At 39.5% G+C, this 23,592-nt stretch overlaps 1 protein-coding gene across 1 annotated transcript; it reads right to left on the reverse strand.

Annotated features, from left to right (window-relative positions):
• Nucleotides 1-11,140: 11,140 nt before the first annotated feature.
• On the reverse strand, nucleotides 11,141-19,979 carry LOC126457448 (tubulin beta-1 chain-like). The gene is made up of 3 exons (XM_050093728.1): nucleotides 19,822-19,979; nucleotides 18,897-19,361; nucleotides 11,141-12,240 (listed from the first exon to the last, which is right to left on the reverse strand). Exons 1-3 carry the CDS (start codon nucleotides 19,876-19,878, stop codon nucleotides 11,419-11,421), a joined length of 1,344 nt encoding a protein of 447 aa, XP_049949685.1. The 5' UTR covers nucleotides 19,879-19,979; the 3' UTR covers nucleotides 11,141-11,418.
• Nucleotides 19,980-23,592: the final 3,613 nt, after the last annotated feature.

Genomic DNA, 23,592 nt, shown 5'->3' on the forward strand with positions numbered 1-23,592 from the left:
CATGCTTACCTAATCCAAACCACACATTAACTTTTGGTGTATCCCTTTCCTACTCAGTCGCTTCTCCTGGAGTCTCACTTACCCATATCCGACGCTTATGTCGGTTAACTTTGCCACAGATTTGGAAGGTAGTAGTTTCATCACTGAACAGCACTACATTGAGGTAGTTCTCGTTTCATCTATACGATGTAACATTTCAGCAGCAAAATCACATCGTCTGCGGTGATCTTCAGGGTTAACGTGATGCAAAAGTTGGAGTTTGTAGGCACGCAACTAGAGACATGTGTGCACAATGTCGCACACTGTCGAACGGGGGACAGCTAGTTCCTTACTAGCTTGTCTGACGGAAGAGTTCGCCCCATTGATAAATGGATTTACGTATTGGACGACCCAAGTTCCATTCTGTTCTTGCACGCCTCTAAAGACGTATTACATATTTTAATTATGCTAACTACAGCACACACTACACCTTTCGGTGTGACGTCCAGATGGTGACTGTCAGGAGTGCGTCTAACAGCTGCAAACAGTGAAGATTTGTGCGTACGCGTCGTACGGCTCAACCCTGTCATGACATGTTGAGGATCACATCTTGGAAAGTCCCTTTATCGATTGCGTATTTACCAAACAACGTAAGATGTCGAGCTCTTTCGTTATAAACATTTCTTTGTGTAATACCTCTAGTCTGGACTCACTGTATATAGAGGTGCGGTCTTCGCTACGTTATAGCAGACAATATGGCGAATTTCCTGACGGCTGCAAGTAATTTTTATCGTTCATAGTCGCCCAGTTACGACACCGTCTTTGTTTTTTTCTAATGCAACTATATACTTTTATCTGTGAATTTGAAAGAACCTCCTAACAGAACTTCAACGACATAACATGTACAGGAGTTGATCAAATAGTATCAAGAGGGACTCGGCCAAACAGCATGAAGACAACAGCGCCGAAAACTACCGTCCCGCTCTCAGAAGTGATTTCTCAAACGTCTGCCCTGTTATACCAAATTTAAGCAAACAGGTAACTCAGGTATGGTTCTTGTGTTTACTTGTGTGCTTGAAGCCAATCAGTCCAAGTTCTGCAACTGTAGCAATAATTTGATTGTAAAGCTACTGAGACGTTCACAATGTACACGACAGTCAAAAAAAGTGAATGTCGTTTATGATGAATGTCACCAAACTATTAAGATCAGAAGCGGTGTTTTATACTGATGAGTATCCGGATCTTGCGACTCCCGAAAGCATGAAATGCCTTATAACACGACAGTTTGCAGCCGTTAATTCCAGGTGAAATTCAACATGTGGTATTGTTTCTCCAGAAACACTTTATAGTTTGTAGCAATGCTCAATGTCAACAATTTGAGCACTTGATATGACAGCCGTGATAACACACATACGAATTGTAGACGAGTTACGTGCTAGCATACATTTGGTATAATGCGATGGACGTTTTTCGAACCTCTTCTCAAATGGCTCTGAGCACTATGGGACTCAACTGCTGAGGTCATTAGTCCCCTAGAACTTAGAACCTCTTCTCACTGTGTGACAGAGGTTTGCGGTGCTGTTATCTTGATACTATTTGACCAAGTCACATGTACATTATGTCGAAACTCTGAGTAGGTGAACGCAGGAAAATGTCTCAAAATTACCCTCAAACTGGGGAGTCCACGCATCTTTCAGTTTTCCACATTTTTGTACACCCATAACATCTGTCTCGTTTTGTTGCACCCCATAGTGCTTGGCAAGGTCACAGTTTATAGAGTGGACATCTTTTCGCCCTAGAAACTTCACACTTTTTCCCTTTTATTCTAGCGCATTAAAACGATATTCTTTCTTTTGGTCTGATGTATCTGCTCTATAGGCCACAACATATCTTTTGCTCGATCACAATCAGAACAGTTCTTAATCAGCAAAGAATAAATGTCTTTCTTCAAAATCCGCTATGCTTGCAAGGAATAAACAATGCACTTCACTGGTAGTTTTCTCACCCTTCCCCCCTAAAAGTGTGGAGCACCAGGAATGTAGGGATACTTGGATTTGATTTGTCATCTGGCCGTTATAAGATGACCAGTTGTGTCGGTGCAAGCACCTGTGTGACCAGCTGTTCCATGGTCTTTTGGCATCTTGGCATTGACTCTCTTGTACAACAGTTTCTAGACTCATTTGAGCCTCCGCCACCTCAACCGAAGGAGTGCTGTTGAGTGTTGGTGATGGTATGATCCATGTTGGCTTCACTCTTTCAATGGACACCCAGATGCTTTTTCCATTTTGCAAGATGTCTAGTAGTACTTCACAAGACTCAGTGTAAGGGGGCTGTGGAGGAGCCCAGACAGCATCTGTGTGCAACATGGCGTGCATACGTTTTGTGCACCAAAACTGGATCTTCACTACGGTGGGACGCAGGTGGCCACCTCGCCCTTCCCAGGTGGTCAAGAACATGCTGCACCGGCAGTGGCAGCTCTGTTTGTGCTGGTAGTGGTAATATAGTCTGCCACAATTCGCAATGGCTCACTGTAAATCATCTCTGCCACCTATGCGCCTTACATGCAGTCCGTAAGCCTAGAAGCATTAATAGTAATGCCTTCATCCAACTCTCTCGGTGACACATGAGGGCTGCCTTCAGCATTCTGTGACAGCTTTCCTTTGCTCGCTGATTAATAACTGGTTATGTGATGGCGCTAGAACCTACACAGTCTAGACAGTTCATTGAACAGGTTAGTTTCAAACTGTTTGCTCTGGTCTTTCTTAATATGCAGAGGGCATCCGAAAAGTGCTATCCAATGTGCAATAAACGTCTTTGCTACTCTAAGCTGCTACGTATGTGACTGGTATAGCTCCTGCACTTCTTGTGCACCTGTCTGCTGCCGTGAGCTCTGAGGGTTATAGTTGCAGACAATTACACTATAGTATGGCTGTGTTCAGAGACCACTACAATAGTTGTGTCATGTAGAACAATGTATAATCAAGCCAACAAGGATCTTCCGTGTCCACACACAAACAGTAAACTACTGACTCAGTTGATCTGCAAGGGAAGAAGGCTACCCTTTTGCAGCTGTAGATGGTTAATGGACACACATGCTGCTCTTTAAAAATAAATAAAATAAAAAAAATTGTATAATGCAATGATTCCTAAAGTCACAATATTCCCAGTCTTACTTAGCAATTCTAAATCTGCAGCTTATTAGAGTCACAGTCACTGCTAGAAATTTGTGAGAATGGTGTAATGACGAAAGAATCTGTACCTCAGGTGTGTGAGAAACGTAATGATACTGATTTTTTTCCTACCAAAGTTTCTAATTTTTCAAACAACAATATTGTCCAGTTCAAAGCAGTTACCTTCAGCAGCTATACAGGGGCAGTCATTATTCCCAGCCTTGGTAGTTGCACTTAACTTGGAGGGCCTTTAACATGTCAGTCACATTCTTTTCAATGCTCTCCAGAGCCCCAAAATGATGTCCTTTTTAAGACATTTTTCAATTTCAGGAAAAGAGAAGTCACTAGGACTAAGATCAGGTGAATAGCAGGGCTGTGGAACAACAAGAATGCCTTCTGAGGTTAAAAATTCCATGATGGAAGTGGCCGTGTGACATGGGGTGTTGGAATGATACAGCATCCACTTGTCTGCAATGGCCGGCCGGAGTGGCCAAGTGGTTCTAGGTGCTACAGTCTGGAACTGCGCGACCGCTATGGTCACAGGTTCGAATCCTGCCTTGGGCATGGATGTGTGTGATGTCCTTAGGTTAGTTAGGTTTAAGAAGTTCTAAGTCTAGGGGACTGATGACCTCAGATGTTAAGTCCCATAGTTCTCAGAGCCATTTGAACCATTTGTCTGCAATTCCCAGTCTCATTTGAGTCACTTTTTCCTGGGCCTTTCAAGAAAATCTTTGTAAAACTCTTGGTTGACATGCCACTTCCTGGCAAATTAAAACAGTGTGTTAGATCAAGACTCAGACTGCTGTGAGGCTGGGTCGTGAGTCATGCTTGGGTAGCTCAGTCAGTAGAGCAGTTGCCCTCAAAAGACAAAGGTCTTAAGTTCGAATCAGTCTGGCACACAGTTTTAATCCCCCAGGAAGTTTCATACCAGCACGCACTGCTGCGGGGTGGAAATTTCATTCTGGAAACAACCACCACCCTGTGGTTTATCGCCGCAGTATACTTTCTTCTAGGTGTATTAGATTTCAAGTTTCGCAGGAGAACTTCTGTGAAGTTTAGAATGTAGGAGACAAGATACTGGCAGAAATAAACCTGTGAGGACACGTCGAAAGTTGTGCTTGGTAACTCAATCGATATGGCAATTGCCAGAAAAAGGCAAAGGTTTTAAGTTCAAGTGTCAGTCTGGCACACAGTTTTAATCCACCAGAAAGTTTCATATTGGCGCACAGTCTACTGCAGAGTGAAAATTTCATTCTGGAAATATAGTGACAGTTTTTCCTTACTGTTAAACGTTGTTCTGGTCTCACAAGAGCATGCATGCATTCTACTTTTCTGCCACTTTTTGAAGTTGAAGGTCTCCTGAGAGAGATTCATGTTCAATGTGTTCTCAGCCTTGCAAAAAATTATTTGTGCCAGCAAAATACTTGTGTTCTTGATAAGGGATGTTCCCCATAGGTCTATTTCAAATTCTGAAAGGTCACACTTGCAGATTCCCCAAGCTTATCACAGAACTTAATGGCATTACGTTGCTCTAAATTCCGCTGTTACATTTTCATAACACACAACAAAAACACAACTTCATTGACGGCACTCTCAAAAATCACATGATGGCTGTATGGAGCTGAAACTCAGATTGAGCATCAAAGGGATGAACACACTGGTCTACACAAGTAGAAGAATGCATGCAATATTGTCAGTGTCATTACTTTTCTCACACACCTTAGACATCAGGAGGATGTCAAGTCCTCTCTCTTGTCCTCCGCCCCCTCTCCCCACCCCACCCCACCCCATCCCTGCAGACACCAATGGAGACAATCAATTTCAAGGTTGTTAACCTATCTTCAGTTACAGGGGGTGGACAAAGATATGTAAACACCAAAAACACAACAAATTACCATGTCTAATATAGTCCAGGAAAACCATTGGCATTCAAAACAGTTTCCAGTTGTCTCAGAATGGATAAATACGTCTTGTGTTATTTTCAAGGAAATCTTATACCATTCGTCCTGCAAAATAATGGAATGTTCAAATGATGATGGAGGTCAACAGTGATCATGTACCCTCTCTCTGAAGTAGGGCACAAAGGCTAAATAATATCGAGATCTGGTGACTGGGGGTCAGGGAAGATATGACAATTCATCCTCATGCTCACGAAGCAAGTTCTGGACAGTGAAAGAGGTGTGAACTGGGACTCTGCCATTTTTTAACACATCATCACCGTTAGAAACAATCCTTATACCATGGGATGGACTTACCAGCTAAAATAGTCACATAATACTTAGCAGTAATGTGACCTTGCAGAGCGACCATGAGGCCCGTGGAATACACTGATAGGCTGCCCAAATCACCCAATTGTCATCATGTTTCACTCTTGGGATGTTAACTCAGCCAGAAGTTGGGAACAGTGTGAAACGAGACTCATCTGACAAAGTGATATTCTTCCATTGCTCTATAGTACAGCTTTTATGACTTCAGCACCACTTCTTTGTGCTACAGTTTGCATCACTGACAAGTGATTTTAGAATTCCATCTCTGCCTGCAATTCCCTGCTTACGGAACTTCCTCTCATTGTTTTGGTACTGATAAGATTTGCACGTTCCGTTCTGCAGCAACTTTTGCAGCTGTCTTCTTATTTTTCATCACAACCCTCTTCAATGACCATCCATCACATTCACTCAGCCTACACTTTTGTTTGTGTTGTGACTTTCCCTGTATGCAGTGTAAGTCTTTCATGTGGTGCCCCTTAAAAACACCAAACACTTTGGCCACCTTGGTTGCAGAAGCACACACCATACAAGAACCAACAGTTTGCCAACATTCATCTTCACTGAGCTCTGACAATATGTTCAACTGCACACAACACTGTTCTAATCATGACCTACTTGCAATGTATTGAAGACATTGCACAGGTGCATTTGTGGCGAAATGCAACAGTGCAACCTGATGGCTTGGCTAGCATTTGTATTTGTGTTCAAGCATGTACGAGGGTTGTTTTTTAACTAAGGGCCATTTTTATTTTTTAAAAAAGATACAAATACTTTTGTAAAAAAACTTTTATTTTCTGATTCTACACACTTTTACCTATTTTCTACATAGTTGCCTTGTTTATTTAAGCACTTGTCATACCGTACAACTAAGTTTTTAATTCCCTCTTCAAAGAATTCGGCCGCCTGCTCCGACGGGCACTTTCACTTCATCGTCGTCATTGAAGCGCTGCCCACCAAGATGTTGTTTCAGGTACCGGAAAAGGTGAAAATCGCTAGGAGCAAGGTCAGGGCTGTATGGTGCATGGTCCAGAACTTCCCAGCCAAAAGAATCAATCAAATCCCGAGTCTTTTGAGAGGTGTGAGGCCTAGTGTTATCGTGCAGGAGCAAAACTCCTTTTGTCAGCATGCCGCGCCTTTTGTTTTGAATTGCTCTGCGGAGCTTCTTTAGAGTTGCACAGTAGGCATCTGAGTTGATTGTCGTTCCTCATGGCATAAAGTCCACTAGCAAAACACCGCGCCGGTCCCAGAACACAGTTGCCATAAGCTTGCGCTTTGACAGTGTCTGTTTGGCTTCGACCTTGATGGGTGAGGTTGTGTGTCGCCATTCCATCGATTGTCGCTTGCTTTCGGGAGTGATATGGGATACCCATGTTTCATCTCCAGTGACAATTTGACTCAACATGTCATCCCCTTCTTCCTCGTAACGAATCAAAAAGTCCAATGAAGTGTCAAATCTCTTCCCTTTGTGGTCCTCTGTGAGGAGTCTGGGTACCCACCGAGAACACAGTTTCTTAAAGTTTAGGTTTTCAGACACAATTTTGTACAAAACCGATCTTGAAACTTGTGAAAATTCCAAAGATAGAGTGGAAATTGTGAATCTTCTGTCCTCACGAATCTGTTTCGACTGCAGCCACCAAATCATCAGTGATCACAGAGGGCCGGGCTCAGTGTTCTTCGTCATGGACGTTTTGACGGCCATTTTTAAACTCTCTAACCCATTGATGCACTTTACCTTCACTCATTGCATTCAAGCCATAAACTTCCGTGAACTGACGATGAATTTCTGCAGCTGATAGGCTTCCCGCGGTCAAAAAACGTGTTACCGACCGTATCTCACACGCGGCGGGCAATTCAATAATCGTAAAGATTATAAAGTAGCACAGCGATGCGTACACATCAGCTACAGAGCTGCAACTTGTATCAGTGTGAACGGGAAGGATGCCGGCAAGTGGCGCGGTGGCTTGTTGTGGCGTCCGCGTGAACTACGGGACTATACGCGCGAATGGCCCTTACTTAAAAAGCAACCCTCGTATTTCTCACTGCATTTCCATATTTTTGTCTAACCACTGCATGTATGTTCACATTGAAGAATTATATTCCAGTGCATACGTGATGTAATTGCATTACTTCCTGATCATATTACAGTAAAAAAATTATCATTTATTTGTAATTTGAGGCAAATTTGTTCTTACTCTCAACTTACACAACTGGATTTCTATGATATTGTCCAACAATGGGAAGTTTAAATATATACATTTTACATATTTACTACTAAAAGAAGGTTATGCACCACCTGCACATCTGAAAATGTGTGTGGAATTAGATTCAAGTGAAACAGGTAATAAAAGAACAAGACTCAAACTTAAAAAAAAAAAGCACTTTACAGTGATTTTTGGACAACATGGTTGTGGAGAGAACCAGTGATTAGTATGACTAATCAATAATTCAAGAACAGTCTTAATCACATTTATTATTATTATTATTATTATTATACCGCCAACCGCTTTCAACCCAACGTAGGGGTCATCTTCTGGGCGTTTACACCATTGGTCGCTGGTGGTGTCACTCCTGTCTACATAACGGCAGGAAACTAATGGTGTAATGGTGTCAATGCCCAGAAGATGACCCTTATGTCGGGTTGAAACCGGTTGGCGGTATAATAATAATAAATGTGATTAAGACTGTTCTTGAATTATTGACTTTACAGTGAAATAAAAACATAACCAAAATTAGTAGCAATCTGAGCAAAAGTGCACATCAGTGATCTGCTACTGGGCAGCTTTAAACCCATGTTGCTCCATCTTGTGCATTGCAACATGCTTTGATCCTCCTTGGCAAGCTGCCCACAGGGTGGTTGAGACATTACTACTGAAGCCCTCTTCAGCAGTGGTCCTCCTTGCGTTACTGGTGGCCCCACTGGCTGCCATCTGCAAATAATGGGGTCATTTCTACAGCCTCTAAACAGTTCCATCGTTGCCATGAATGTAATTACCTTCTCACTTCATCAGTTTATCACACCCTCATCATGGACTAATTTCTTGTGCTGCTCTACAATTGTTTACTTTCAGTTCCATTATTGCAATTCATGCTACTGCTTGGAATGCTCCTACAGAGGGCATCTTACTAGTCTACAAAAATGGTGCTTTTCACTGTATCACCTTCATCTGTTCTTCAAGATATTCTACTGAACTTGTGTTAGTGCAGAGGCTAAAAGCCATACAGTAAATACAAAGGTCAGCAGTTCAGTCCCACTCAGTCCTGGGATTTTTATGTTGATACTTCTTTCACTTCTGCCAATGTTTGCTAATGTGGAAAAAGCTGAGTTACACCATGGTTTAGTGTCCATTATAAACTGTAGGCCCATGATAACTGGCTGGAGGAAGGCAAGGGGGTACCACCTCCAATAAGTCCATACCTAGTAATGCATAGTGGTTTTCAAACCAACCTTCAGGTTGACTTTTCTTTAGTGCATGCACTTAAGTATGCCTATAAAATTAACTGATAGGAAAGCCTTAAAGTTGAAGCGTATTATAATTACCCGACACTAGACGTCCATTGCAGAGCACTTGTGTTGTTACTCAGATACAGAGGCCAATGACTTGAAAAACAATAGGCCTTGCTTTACATGGTTGTGCTTTTGGAAAGGAGCCATGGAACACAATAATGACTGCAGTTAGAGCAACCCAGTTATTGCCATCACTGATCTGGAGGAAGATTTTACAGGAAGATGAGACAGTAAATAAAGCAGGTATTCATGGAAATATGCTTCCCATAGAAGACAATGGTACATTTTGCAAATTGATCTATGTACCATTGGTAATGCTTGTTTCCTAAGAATAATGTAGTTCCAAGCTAGTTAATTGCATTTCCTGCACTAACATGTTCAGAGTCATGATCTGAACTCCCAACACCAATGAGGTTAAGTAGAATGTCACAGGCAGATTAATTTATACATAAACTTTTTGTAGTGTAATATTGTCCCCCTTTAAATCCTGGTTGTGGTGACAAACTTATCTGCGGTGTAGTCCACGGACAACATTCACTCCATATTAGTGCACTTTTCAGTAAAAATTCATTATCAAACGTAGACTAATCTTCAATATTTAGGTGTATATCATGCACATATAAGATACACTGAGTTTGGAAAAATGCAAGGGGGGAGGGAGGGGTGGAGGCACAACTATGTAACTATTACTTGAAACTTTTCTACACCCACCATTCAACTATTCAAGCTGTCTGGAAAGCCTCTGACCAACATTTATTGTTACAGCAGCTAATGTGGCCGTTCAATTACCAATAAACAATAATGCCTAAGGACTTATGTACACACAATATAAAACCACAACAATTTTTCCACATCATTTTGATCAATGCAAGATCAGAAATTTAAGATCAGAGGTGGCATTGTCAACAGATAGTCCTTTGTTCTAATGCTCGAGAAAGATCCATGGGCCAGATGGAATTGGATTATTACCTTGTTCATATCAAAGAAAGTTGTGAATGCATGAAACTCTTTACAGCTAATTAATCTCTATTTTGTGCTGCACTCCATTTGAACCAAAAGCTACCAATTTTTGTGTATCACTGCCATGATTATGGCAATAAAGGTTTCAATTACGTTTTTGCAAGAATAATCACACTAATCTCAGAATGACACACCATCTTCTTGGGCACATCCCTCAGCAAAATACAAAAGCAATGAGTTGATACTCCTCTTCTGCTTAACTGCACTGATGCCATCTATGACATACAAATGGTGTGGTAGTAACTGATGGTTAACAATGAATCACAATAAAATTTGACACTCTAAAATTTGAAAATGAGTCTTACTGTAGCACTTAGATGTCAGCACATATAGCATAAGAATATAACAATGTTGAACTGGATTAGTACACTGGACAAAACCATTAGTTGAGTGATCATGCAAATAAGGGATGAGACTGGAATTCAAGGTAGTAGTAAACTACTGCCAGTAGTGTCTTGCTTCCAGGGTGCTGATCCTTTACAATAGTTTCTCTGTTAAAAAAAAGTATAATGTCAGTAACTATTAAACTACTATTGTAAAGGACAACTCAGTGGTGTCTCAATTTGTGGTTGTTTGAACAGCAGTTTCTCTGTTTAATGAAGCCCTTTTTGTACCATGTCATCCATGCACATTTTTACAGACATCATTAGTCCTTTGGAGCAGCATCAATATTACCCACAGAATAGCAGAATATAAAATGCAAACAATAAGGTGCCATCATAAAATATGCTCTGAACTACTGCTAACAAGTTTGTATGTATTTGAAAATTGAGTATTGACTTCACTTAATGGAAATGAAGAAAATGAGAACAAAATCTGTGGCTGTACAAAAGTGTTAGTTCGTAAAAGGTAAAGTTACCACTCGTGCTTGCCTGCAAGTCTATATTATGCGAAAACTACATTCTCTCTTAAGAACTATGAAGCTTTAGTAGACCAAACAAAAGTACATGTAGTTTCAATGGCTGAAAACAGTGCTTATTCTATTCTGCAACAATTTATGAAATATTAAACAGCTAGTGCATCAGTTACTACACACAGCTTTATAAAGTTCATCATGTAAGATATTCTGATATCTGAAAATGATAGGTCAGTAGTTTCATTTCACTATTGCTATCATTTCTTTTAATATGTAATTCATGTTGTATATAGTGTGTACGTCCAGTTTCATAGAATGCCATCAGAAAAAAATTAAATGAAAATTCAGACAAGAATGACATTTTATTTATAGTATAAATAATAAAATTTATAATATAAAAATTAGGAAACTGATATAAAATTTAAAAACCGAGATTGCTAACAAGTTCTCTGCTGATATTTGAAATGAGGAGTTCATGGTATTGTTGCTGTCATATCTACAACATACAATAGCATACACATTAAACATACTAACCGAAGTACGCATTAATTATGTCGTCCTAAAAATTCACGGCAAGTGGAACAGAAATTATACTCTCTAGAATACATTAAAGGGCATATCTCAATTTTCCTCGACTTCCCCCTCCTGTTCTTCTTCAAACTCTGCATCTTCATCTGCAGTAGCTTCCTGGTACTGCTGATACTCTGACACCAGGTCATTCATGTTTGACTCCGCCTCAGTAAACTCCATTTCATCCATCCCCTCTCCAGTATACCAATGAAGGAAAGCTTTACGGCGGAACATAGCAGTAAACTGCTCAGATATGCGCTTGAAGAGCTCCTGAATAGCAGTAGAATTTCCAATGAATGTAGCAGACATTTTGAGCCCACGGGGTGGAATGTCACACACTGCAGTTTTAACATTATTTGGGATCCATTCTACAAAGTAGCTGCTGTTTTTGTTTTGGATGTTTAGCATCTGCTCATCCACTTCTTTCATGGACATTCTACCTCTGAAGATAGCTGCAACAGTCAAGTATCGACCATGACGAGGATCACAAGCTGCCATCATGTTCTTAGCATCAAACATCTGTTGTGTAAGCTCTGGAACAGTAAGGGCTCTATACTGTTGACTGCCACGAGCTGTCAGAGGGGCAAACCCAGGCATGAAGAAATGTAGGCGTGGGAAAGGAACCATGTTAACTGCTAATTTGCGCAAGTCAGCATTTAACTGTCCTGGAAACCTTAGACATGTTGTTACACCAGACATTGTTAAGGAAACCAAATGGTTCAGATCTCCATATGTTGGCATTGCAAGTTTCAGTGTGCGAAAACAAATGTCGTACAGGGCTTCATTGTCAATACAATAAGTTTCATCAGTATTTTCTACTAGTTGGTGTACCGATAGGGTGGCATTGTATGGCTCCACAACTGTGTCAGAAACCTAAAACAAAATAATAAACAATTATGCATGTATAACAAACACGAGGCAACTTTAACAATTTGTACTAAACAAAGAAGTTTTATAGTCTGTTTTTGGTGAACAGAGCACACAGTATACTGTCCTGTACTGTAAAATTTATCCTAATTTTAAAAAAAGACTCACTTATAAGACTGAAATTCTTGCACACTGATTTTCTGCATCATATTACATGCCTATCAATTATTGGAAGTAGGTCATAAAAATAACAATCTAGATATGTTTATGGGCATGGCCATCTTAGGACACAAAAACAAACAATAATTCCTAATAATCTGAGTTCAACAAAAAAGTTACAATACAACTTCACACAACATGCCAAAAGTCTCCTTGCAAATTGTCAACTATTCTTCCTAGATAAAAAATATACACCACAAACTTCTACGCAATATTGTTTACAATTTACTTTTAAGTATTTTCCTTTTAATCTAGCCAGCACTCACCAAAGGCAGAAGGTCTATCATGAATGTTGCAAGAGTATTTGTGCTTGGTAATGCAGACTATCACTGAAATCCTACCTGAAATATGACTGACAATATTTAGATCTAATGTGGCAAATGTAGAAGAGGTTTTGTCAGAGCTTTAGCATATTGCAAATCTCTCTATATCAATATGTATGAAGCAAGAATCATTTTGTTTCATTGTTACAATTCAGGAAATATGTAGACTACATAGTGTGTTATACCTGTCTGAGCAAGAACATAAGGTATCTGACGAGTAAGCTATGTTGCAATTTCTCAATTTATAAAAAGGGCTATGAAAAAATCAAAACCATCTCCACAATCAAAACCTTCGCAAAATATCTACGAAATTATGGTACCTACTTTCAGTCTCTCATGGATCTTTATGTTATCAAAATAAACAATAACTAAACAAAAGCTCAAACATAAAATGCACCATCTTTAACGATCCCACTATAATACCACAGTCTGACCACAACATAAACTAAAATATAGGTTACATTTAAATAAACACTCTCAGTCTCAAAGAATTACTTAAGCTTTTCAAAACAGTCAACGCATTAGGTGCAACCCACTGAAGCACAACAGGACCTCTACAACTCAAACTAAACAAATTAACAAATTCTTTATATAGATTGGAGCAGTAGCATTCTTAGAATATTTTCTTGTGCTGTATTAAAAAAAGTAGAGGTCCCTGTGTGACTGCAAGAAAATGCAGAATGACAGATGTTTCCCTCTTAAGGCAGTGGGCGGTAGCTCTCCTCAAATGCAGATAAATGCGACATAATGCCAATAATAAACAGCAAAATAATGCAGTAGTATCAGATTACAGCACCACTGGCAAAAGTGATATGAAATGGAACAAAGACATAACATCAGTGGTAGAATGGCAGATCTAAGATTTACATTTATACAAAGATTTTTGAATAGTTCAAGACAAGTAAACATCTTTCCACGAACTGCCACCAAGTAAGGAAATGAGGTTATGGGCAAGCAAAAAGCAGAGCAGAATCCTGAATTAGTAAAAGACAGGAAAGTAATATGACCATGGCCTTGTTTAATCAACCACCACAGCACCTGAATGATTAGAGGAAATACAGAAAACCTGGATTAGATCAGCCACAAGAATATTTTGGACTGCTCATCCCATGAGTTAATGTAGTTTATAGGAGAGGGGCTAAAATAAAATAAATAAATAAATAAAAACCTACTTGTAAACATAAGGGGCAAGTGTGTTTTGTCACATGGAAATTAGGAAAGGGACAAAGGATGGTACGATTATCAGCAGGAGAGATACAAACACGGTGACTCCTAAGGCAGAAGACTTGTTCCACCCATTAAACAGGATGGGGTAACAACAAAAGAGATATTATGATGACAGGGTTTCTGATAACTAAGCACCTTTGTTTTTCGTAACCAAGCAGTGGGGAGAGTGGGGAGGGGGGGGGGGACAGGGGGCTTGAAGGAAAAGGACTAAGGAGAGTAAATTAACATAAAAGAAAATAAGAAATTAAGATCTGTAAAAGTGAAGAGAGCAATAGGATAATTTATCACAAGGATATGGACACTAATAATGTCATATTTATTTCCCTAAAGAACCCAATAACATCCAACGAAGTTATAAAAAGAATTTGGGAGAAGGAAAGCATCAAAAATGGGTCAAACATGCTTTTTTAGAGATCCTCCATCAGGAGCCATACTGGCAAAGTGCTTCAAAGAAAACTTTGAGAATCTTTTAACTGTTTCTTGGTCATAGCAATGACCAAAGAAAGGGAGAGTCACGTGATTAAAATTAGTGCCAGAGTTCAGCATTATTGCAAGATTTTTCTTAATGTTTTACTGAAAATTACCTCAAGCAGACACAGAACTAGGTGCTGAGAGCAGTTTCTTAGACCTCCACATACCTAACAGAGACGCGCTTTTTGAATATGTCAACTTAAAGGAGGGTAAGAAAGGAAGGAAAATATTTTTGCTTAGCAAGAATATCAGGAAATAAATTACAGAGTATGAGAGCATTCAACACCAAATATCCAGCACTGGGCACAAAGATGTGGAACACAGATATATAAATTTAAGAAGCATTATGCTGTATGTATGTGCCAAACAAGCTTTTAATGGATAGGAATGACTCAGTGTGGTTCAGTATGTATATCAGAAATTTGCTATATAAGCAAAGAGACCTTCATCACAGACTGAATCAAAGCAAAAGCTTTGTTGACACCCTAAGCTGAAAAAAGATAAAATAAGTGTATGGTGAGCAATGTGAGAAATGTTCAGTGAATTCTAAAGTAAAATTCTGCCATATTCTGAGAGTATTTTGGTCTCATGTAATGTTACTAAGCAGCCTGGAATAACTAGTCACCATACTGGCACCAAAACAGAAAATGAGGGGGAGAAGCCTGAAATACCTATTTCAGTCTTCCAAAAATGTTTCACCACAAAAGTTCACAATATTGTTCTTTCTTTCAGTTGTTGTATAAACTTTGAAATAGTGGATATTGAGAAACATTATCACAGAACAGAAAATCAACTAAAATCTTTCAGATACTACTGAGATTAAGCTAAATAGCTTGTTCCCTTTCTAGCACTGTTTTATTTTAGGTCACTAGAGCAGTAAAGGGTCTCTAGCAACTGGAAAAAGTACGGGTTACCAACTTCACAAGAATGGTCATTAGTAAGACATATTTCTGACACTCTCTTGAATTACAGGATGTATTTTATGCTCACACATGATATTTATGGAAAACAAAAATCTGCTCTATAAAAATCAGCATGGAATCCACTATATCCCGAGCTGTACACAAAAGTGACTGGGTCAATGATGCACCACTTGTCTCGCACCAGAAAGCATTAGAAACAGTTCCACACTATCTGTTAGTGAACAAAATATGAATTTACTAAGTATTGGACAAGATTTGTGACTGGATTCAAAATTTCCTTGAAGATGAAAATGGATATATTGATCTTAACTGGAGAAATTGACATATGTAAAGGTAATTTTGGCAGTATTCAAAGAGAGTATTACAGGACTATTACCATTTACAATATATGTAAATGATCTAGTGGATAAAGTCATGAGGGTGCTGCATGTTATCTTGGATGGAGAGTCACCATCAGAGCTAACTTCAGGTGTGTGCCAAGGGCATTTGTTTGGACTCTTGCTGTTCATGTACATTAATATCCTTGCAGACAATATTAATAGTAACCTCAGACTTTTTGCAGATAAAGCAGTCATTTGTAATAAAGTACTGTCTGAAAGAAGCTGCGTAAGTCAGATATTGATAAGATTTCAGAGTGGTGTAAAGATTGGCAACTTGCCTTAAATGTTCAAAAATGTAAAATCGAGCACGTCACAAAACAAAACATGTAGTATCCTAAAACTATAACATCAGTGAGACACTGCAGGAATCTGCCAACTCATAAAAATACCTCGGTCTAACACTTTGTAGGGATATGAAATGGAATGATCACATAGACTCAGTTGTGGGTAAAGCAGGTGGTAGACTTCAGTTTATTGGTAGAACAGTAGGGAAGTGCAATTAATCCACAAAGAAGATTTGCAATCAATCACTCGTATGACTCATTCTAGATAATTGCTCAAGTGTGTAGGACCCATATCAAATAGGACTAGCAGAGGATATTGAATGTATACAGAGAAGGGCAACAAAAATGGTCACAGGTTTCTGTGATCCATGGGAGTGTGTCAGATACTGAGGAACCTGAACTCGCAGACTCTTTAATACAGATGTAAACCATCCTGAGAAAGTCTTAACAAATTTTCAAGAACCAGCTTTAAATGATGACTCCAGGGATGTACAACCACCCCTATGTATCGCTCAAATGGGGATCGTGAAAAAAAGGTTAGAGTAATTACAGCATGTGCAGAGGCATTCAATCAATCATTCTTCCTACACTCCATACATGAATGAAATGGAAAGAAACCATAATAGCTTGTACAATCAGATGTACCCTCTGCAATGCACTTCATGGTAGTTTGCAGAATATAGATGTAAATAGCTCCATGAGGTTGTTTCTAAACAATGTTGTTGCCTAGTTAACTGCATGAAGATCTATGGAGCATCAGTGATTTGATATAGGGTATGGAAGTTGACATTACACATAAATAAATGAAGCATATTACACAAATATGCAAACAGATCCATCAATGTGTGATTATGCTGTTAATGATAAATCACAAGAAATATTAGCTGTAAAATATTTAGGAGCAATCCAGAACAACAGAGTGAAATGACCAAATAAAACTAACTGTAGGAGAAGTAGATGTCAGGCTGTGATTTACTTGAAGAATCCAGCATGCGGTGACATGGGATGATTTATTAGGTGTGAGAGAATTACCGAAGTGATCTACGAACTCCCCTTGCAGATGCTGCAAGAGAAGTGTTATGTATCACTGAGAGCTTTACTATTGAACACAGTATGTTCCAATAAGCGACATGACGTAACGAACACCGTGAGAAGAATCAGAGAAATTAAACCTGTCACACTTCTGCCTATGCCTTAAGGGAGGTCAGACTCGAAATACTGAAGGACCATAAAGTTTGTTGGAGCAACAGTTCCTGTCGGTTCCGTTCAAAAGAATTTGGAATTTGTACAGGACTTGAAATAGAAAGTCATGTATATTGTTATGACCAGCATTCTCTGAATGGGTGACCTGTTTCACTTTTCAAAACAGTCTTAATGCATCTCTACAGCTCTATTCAGTATGGAAGAGCCTCTTTGTGAAGGGCATTCATTGAGGAGTACATGTGATTGGTTGCTATGCTCACATAGCAAACAGTATAGTGGTTGCAACAGGGATGGCAGATGACACAGCAACTGTCAAACAGTTCTCTTATCTTGATGGTTTGAGTGGCACTTATGTCATGCATAGAAAAAAATTTTAGACAGCATATTCTGACAAAAGATAGACAAAGCTGGGAACTTGCAGATGTTTTTAAAGAACAGTCACATTTCATGGACACAAAAATGGCATGAGCTGTTTTTCTGTAAGAAAAGTAGTCCAAATAAATATTATGTCTTGCAGAGGGTGACAATTCCCCACCTTCCCCTATGGTATCACAGAAGTACTCTCTGCCACACACTTACTGAATTAAAAAGTTTGAATGATAGTATGTAGTCAAATAGAGTTCCACAAGAAGTTGTGCTGGCATAAGACCAGCTATATGAAAATTATTATAACTAGTCCCTTATGGCAAATGGCACAGCATATGCAACCGCATCAAATTATTGAACTCACAAAGTTAGCACACTGCAATGAACAAACATTTGGCACATCTGTACAAAAGCCGTTTCACATTGCCATAGTAAAACGATAATGTTCCCCACTAAATGAATGAAATAATGACGCAAATTTCATTAATATATACGGTATTTATTGTTTTCACGACAATAACGCTCTATGCTTCCTTTACTAGCGAGAATCTGCGCTTCTGGTATGCTAAGTCGTTCTGACGGTAACCAGATTGGGCATGCATTTCTCTGCAACATGCTGCAAGCAAAAAATGCGCATACACTAGATTCCTGAATACGTAAACGCTTCCATATCTCATTAATGCCAAATATGATCGATATACTCCGAGTTTCCGTAACGAGCACTTGGAAAAATCCGCTGTCGTCTCCAGCGCTGTCATCAATACAAGCGCATTTCTACTCATTGCTTTAAATATCCTGATCGCGTCAGCGTTACAAACAACCTACTCAACGCCCAGCTTACCGGGCCGCTGTTCGAGCAGCTCTTCATTGCACCGGCTCGTTCCACATTTTGAAAGGTCTCCAAACAAAGTTCTACAAGTCGAAGTTTGCGTTCAAATCAATTGCTACCACATCACTTTTACATTCTAGTCGTAACCGTACATTCAAACTCTACCTTTGTACTTGCGCAAAATAGTAGCACATTTTTATTAGTGCTGTAAAGGGGGCATTGTTATGGATATGAACGACAACAGTAATTTTGTATTTTATTATCCTACTGCAAAAAGTGCTTTTTAATGTAATACAAATATTTCTCTTGTAATTTAAAGTTCACGAGTGGTATGAACAACTTGATCGATACAAAACGCCCAATAGCGCTACATTAGCTGGGTAAAGGAAATTACTTAATTCAGTTACAAGAATGTGATCTCTCTTTGGCGTACTTACCTTGGGCGAGGGCACAACGGAATAAGTATTCATAATTCTGTCGGGATATTCTTCACGAATCTTTGAAATAAGCAAGGTGCCCATGCCAGAACCTGTGCCACCACCCAGGGAGTGGGTTAGCTGGAATCCCTGTAAGCAATCGCAGCCTTCTGCCTCCTTGCGTACAACGTCCAGCACGGAATCTACAAGTTCAGCTCCCTCCGTGTAGTGGCCTTTTGCCCAGTTGTTGCCGGCTCCACTCTGACCAAAAACGAAATTATCTGGTCTGAATATCTGTCCAAAAGGCCCCGACCGAACAGAATCCATCGTACCGGGTTCGAGATCCACCAAGATAGCACGAGGCACATATTTGCCCCCTGATGCCTGATTGTAGTAGACTTCAATGCGTTCCAGTTGCAAATCGGAGTCTCCGTGGTAGGCACCAGTTGGATCAATCCCATGCTCGTCCGATATAATTTCCCAGAACTGAAAGAAAAAATTACTTTAATTCATGTAACAAATATCTTTATTCATTTTATATCTAACCATATTTGCAAATTTTAGGAGAGGAATGTTCGGTAAGTTAAGAATTTAATTCTACCCAGAGCGCAAAAGCACTTCAACAAATACCTTACTAGGCTACAGTGTCAAACTCAATTTATCGGCAAATGACACGTGATCAAAGATTTTTTGGTTCATTTTTTTCACATTTTGAACAGGTCAGACTCCTTATGTGACAAATCTGTGACTATTATATTTCTAACAGTTACAAGCTGGTACATGAAAGTGTTTAAACTAGTTAAACACTATGAAAAGCGCTCCGCAGTAGAGTGCACTGCCTACACCAAGGGGGGCGGAGATGTGGTTGACAGTGAAATTAACATTTGTGTACAGTACATTTACAATGATGAATAATATGATGACGAAATATGTTCAACGGTCATACCTTTGCGCCGATCTGGTTACCGCATTGACCAGCCTGTATATGAACTATTTCTCTCATATTGCGACGGCTGGACTGCTTGCCGCACACGTACTCACTCTCGCTCGTACTCTCGCAGACTGCAATCGATTCGGTGCCGACACAGCAGCACACTTTCCGCCAACGCTCCGTACAGCGCAGCGCAAAGTAAACGCAGTGCAACCAACTAAGATACACGTATTAAGATGTATTGATTGCCAGCGACATTTATGTAAAAGTTCCCTATAGTCTCGACTTCACAGGCGTAAAATGTACTTTTTTTTACTGATACATTTATTTATGGAGAATATTTGTTTATAATGTTTGCCAACGAAGACCGGACTACAATTTTCGCCTTTCACGGAGAATATGCTATACATCCAGTATGTATGATACTTCAAAAATTATATTTATTTATATTCGCGTTTCACTGATTCAGGCAGCAAAACAGTTATTGAGGTATGGAAAGAATAAAATATTTTACAAAATGAGAAATAAAAATGTCGTTTCAAACACATATATTTCCGAAAAAGAGGTGATTTGTGATTCCATCATATTGAACTGCAGCTTAACGATACAACATAAAACTTACAGATGACGTTGTACTTGAAAGTGAAATGAATTTAGAAACACGATGTAACTTAGTTGGAATGACGTTTCACTTAGTGGACCAACGCATCATCGAGGGCAGAGTACTGATGTCAGAGGTGGGCAAGAGCGAGTGTATCCAAGAATCGAGAACTCTGTTGTCTGTAACCAAAAGGAACCCGATACACAACTGAGAACGGAAACTGAAAATAGTAATACCTTGCACGTGCTAAAAGTGATAAAATCTCCTTTGTAGGAACCAACATAGGTTCTGAAAACATCAATCGCGTGAAACCCAGTTCGCTCTCTTCGTTCACGAGACCCAGAAAACAGACGTTCAACACGGCTCTGCGCTGCCTGCTAATGAACGAAGTATAAGCGTACGGAACATAAGACCTTCTGTCTGACTGGACTGGTGATTGTTATAGGATGCATATTTTATATTGCATATGCATAAAGACCCTTTATTATATGATTACACAACTGCAGAACAATCTTTGGAGGGAATGATAACCTCGCTGTTTAGTCCCCTATCCTGAATCAATCAACCAACCAACATTCTTTGGAAGCACTTACTTCCATAAAACATCCAGGAGTATGTGTGCAAATTGATTTGATGTTGAACGACCACATAAAATTAATCGTGAGTACAGCAGATGCCAGATGGATTAATTTGAAGAATTCTCAGGAAATCTAGTCAATCAACAAAGAAAGTAGCTGTATAAGACACTCGTTTGATCATTACTTGCATTTTGCTCATTAGTATGGGATCCGTACCAGATAGGATCAATAGAAGAAATAGAGAAGAGCCAAAGAAGAACAGCATGTTATACGCTCCTTTAGAAAGCACGAAAGTTTCATAGAGATGCACAGCCAACTCTAGTGGCAGACGACGCAAGAGAGTCGTTGTGCACCACAGTATGGTCTGCTGTTAAAGTTGCGAGAGTGTATGTTCCTAGAAGAGTCAAGCAATATACTGCTTTCTCTTACATACATCTCACGAAAAGACCATCAAGATAAAATCAGAGAGATTTAAGCCCACACGGGGGCTTACCAGAAATCGTTCCTCCCATGAACCAAATGTGACTGGAACATGAAAAGGTGGAAATGACACTGGTACACAAAGTATCCTCCGCAACACACCATGCAGTGGCTTGCGCAGTATAGATATAAATACAGATGTAGAACAAGAATGAAATGCTGTTAGATTAGAAATGAGAGTGCAGACGTGTTACGAGTGACCTAGTGAATCCAAAAACTGGATTTGACAATGTCGGCCATTTGCAATACATTTAACTGTCTTCCTACTGATACTCCCACCCACAAACGTGATAGGAACATCTTATCTTCACATCATGTTTATCCACTAAGTAAGTGGTTTGTGAAACAACACTGACTGATATTGCTCTGTTCCTTCCAGACACATGCAGAAATATGTACATATACATTCATTTGTATCTGCACATCACTGGAAAAAAATTTCACATACCATGCTCTATTCTGATCTGAACTTCTTTTCACATATAAGCAATACATCAAAATGAAATCTGACATTGGCTGGTACTAAATTCTAGTCCACAGACAACTTCACCTTGCATCTTCCACTAAACTAGTCAAAGGCACCATGCCACTACACATGTGTAACCCAGACTCTTGGGAGGCTGTTGGGTGGGAAAGATCTGTAGCCAACTACAGATTCTGTCAGTTTGTGAGCCCAGAAGCATCAATGGTGCTTTCATTGTGCGGAGAATTTTGACGAGGGCCTCTTTAGAAGTTAAGAGATGAGAAACCAGACTTATAAATCATGATGACTGAGACTGTGGATGGCAGCTCCCCAGATGGCTTACCAAGCCTGAGTGGAGGCATGCGGAACACCAACTGTGGCGACATTTCCTGGTGGCATTTGTCCCTATTTTCAGTGTGTCCAAAAATATAGCTGCAGCCTTAATTTCAACATTTTATTAGAACATGTTTCCAAAAAATTACCCTCCCAGGTGTACATAATCATTTTTAAAGTTAATTGAACATTTCTTAGTGCAATGCTGTGTGGTTGCTATTGTAAATACAATGTATTTTAAGTTTTTTAAATATTAGTACATATTTCAATGTAATGTTCTGTACTGTGTGACAAGTGAAGAATTCAGTGAAACTGTATGAATTCTTACAGTAATGAGCAGCAGACACAAAATGGAAATGAATTCAAATCTGAAAACTTTGGCCTGTTTTTGCTCAACAAAAAGAAATACGTATCCACAATAGAAGAAGCCAGTGTATGGGACCAAAAAATTGGGAGTTTTCATTTTGTCAGTCACTTACCACAATTAATCAAGGGTCTTACAAATGAGACAGACTTAGCAGAGGAAGCAGACAAAGTGTGACTCACAGTGTACAAAAGAATCTGAATGGCATTGTTCGAGAGAGCAGATAACTCAGTGTAGGAGAGACTCAATTCACAGCTCTTTAAGTGCTGTATGATTGGGATCTGTTTTCTGCATGTGAAGGGCAACAACAATGTAACAATACATGGTAAGTTGATGGAACAGGACAAACACACACACACACACACACACACACACACACACACACACACAGAAGGGTTTCACTTAGTAAAAGTTAAACCCTTTTGTGTGTGTGTGTGTTGTTGTCCTGCCACTGCTTGGTGAGTAGATTTTTTATGTTCCATGTTGTTGTTATTCAAGAAATTGCTCTTTAATTACTAGACCAGAGAGACACAGATCAATGTTGATACAGTTTGGCCAAATGAAGCTAAGAAAAAAGGTACAGGCCCTGAAAAAGACAATATTGTATTTACTGTGGTGTAAACAAATGGGGTTGGCCTTGTGTGCTGTTAAAAAGTACAATAACCTGAGGCCAAATAAATGACAGAATTCTGCAGATACATAAGGAGACAAGTAATCATCCAAAGCTAGCCATGGAACTTGAATGAACCAAATGATGAGACTCATGTAAAAAACGAAAGTGCTGGCAGGTCGATAGACACACAAACAAACACACAAAATTCAGTCAGGAAAGAGGGAAGGAGAGGGAAAGATGAAAGGATGTGGCTTTTAAGGGAGAGGGTAAGGAGTCATTCCAATCCCGGGAGCGGAAAGACTTACCTTGGGGGAAAAAAGGACGGGTATACACTCGCACACACACATACACATA

Source organism: Schistocerca serialis, chromosome 2 (assembly GCF_023864345.2).
Source record: "Schistocerca serialis cubense isolate TAMUIC-IGC-003099 chromosome 2, iqSchSeri2.2, whole genome shotgun sequence".
Taxonomy (NCBI): Eukaryota; Metazoa; Arthropoda; class Insecta; order Orthoptera; family Acrididae; genus Schistocerca; species Schistocerca serialis.

Excerpts from the sequence above, each read along its gene's own strand:
- LOC126457448 (XM_050093728.1), bottom strand. The coding sequence starts at position 19,878 with ATGAGAGAAATAGTTCATATACAGGCTGGTCAATGCGGTAACCAGATC. Across the intron at positions 19,362-19,821 it reads GTAACCAGATCGGCGCAAAG|TTCTGGGAAATTATATCGGA; the intron begins GTATGACCGTTG and ends TTTTTCTTTCAG. Across the intron at positions 12,241-18,896 it reads CCGTTGTGCCCTCGCCCAAG|GTTTCTGACACAGTTGTGGA; the intron begins GTAAGTACGCCA and ends ATTTTGTTTTAG.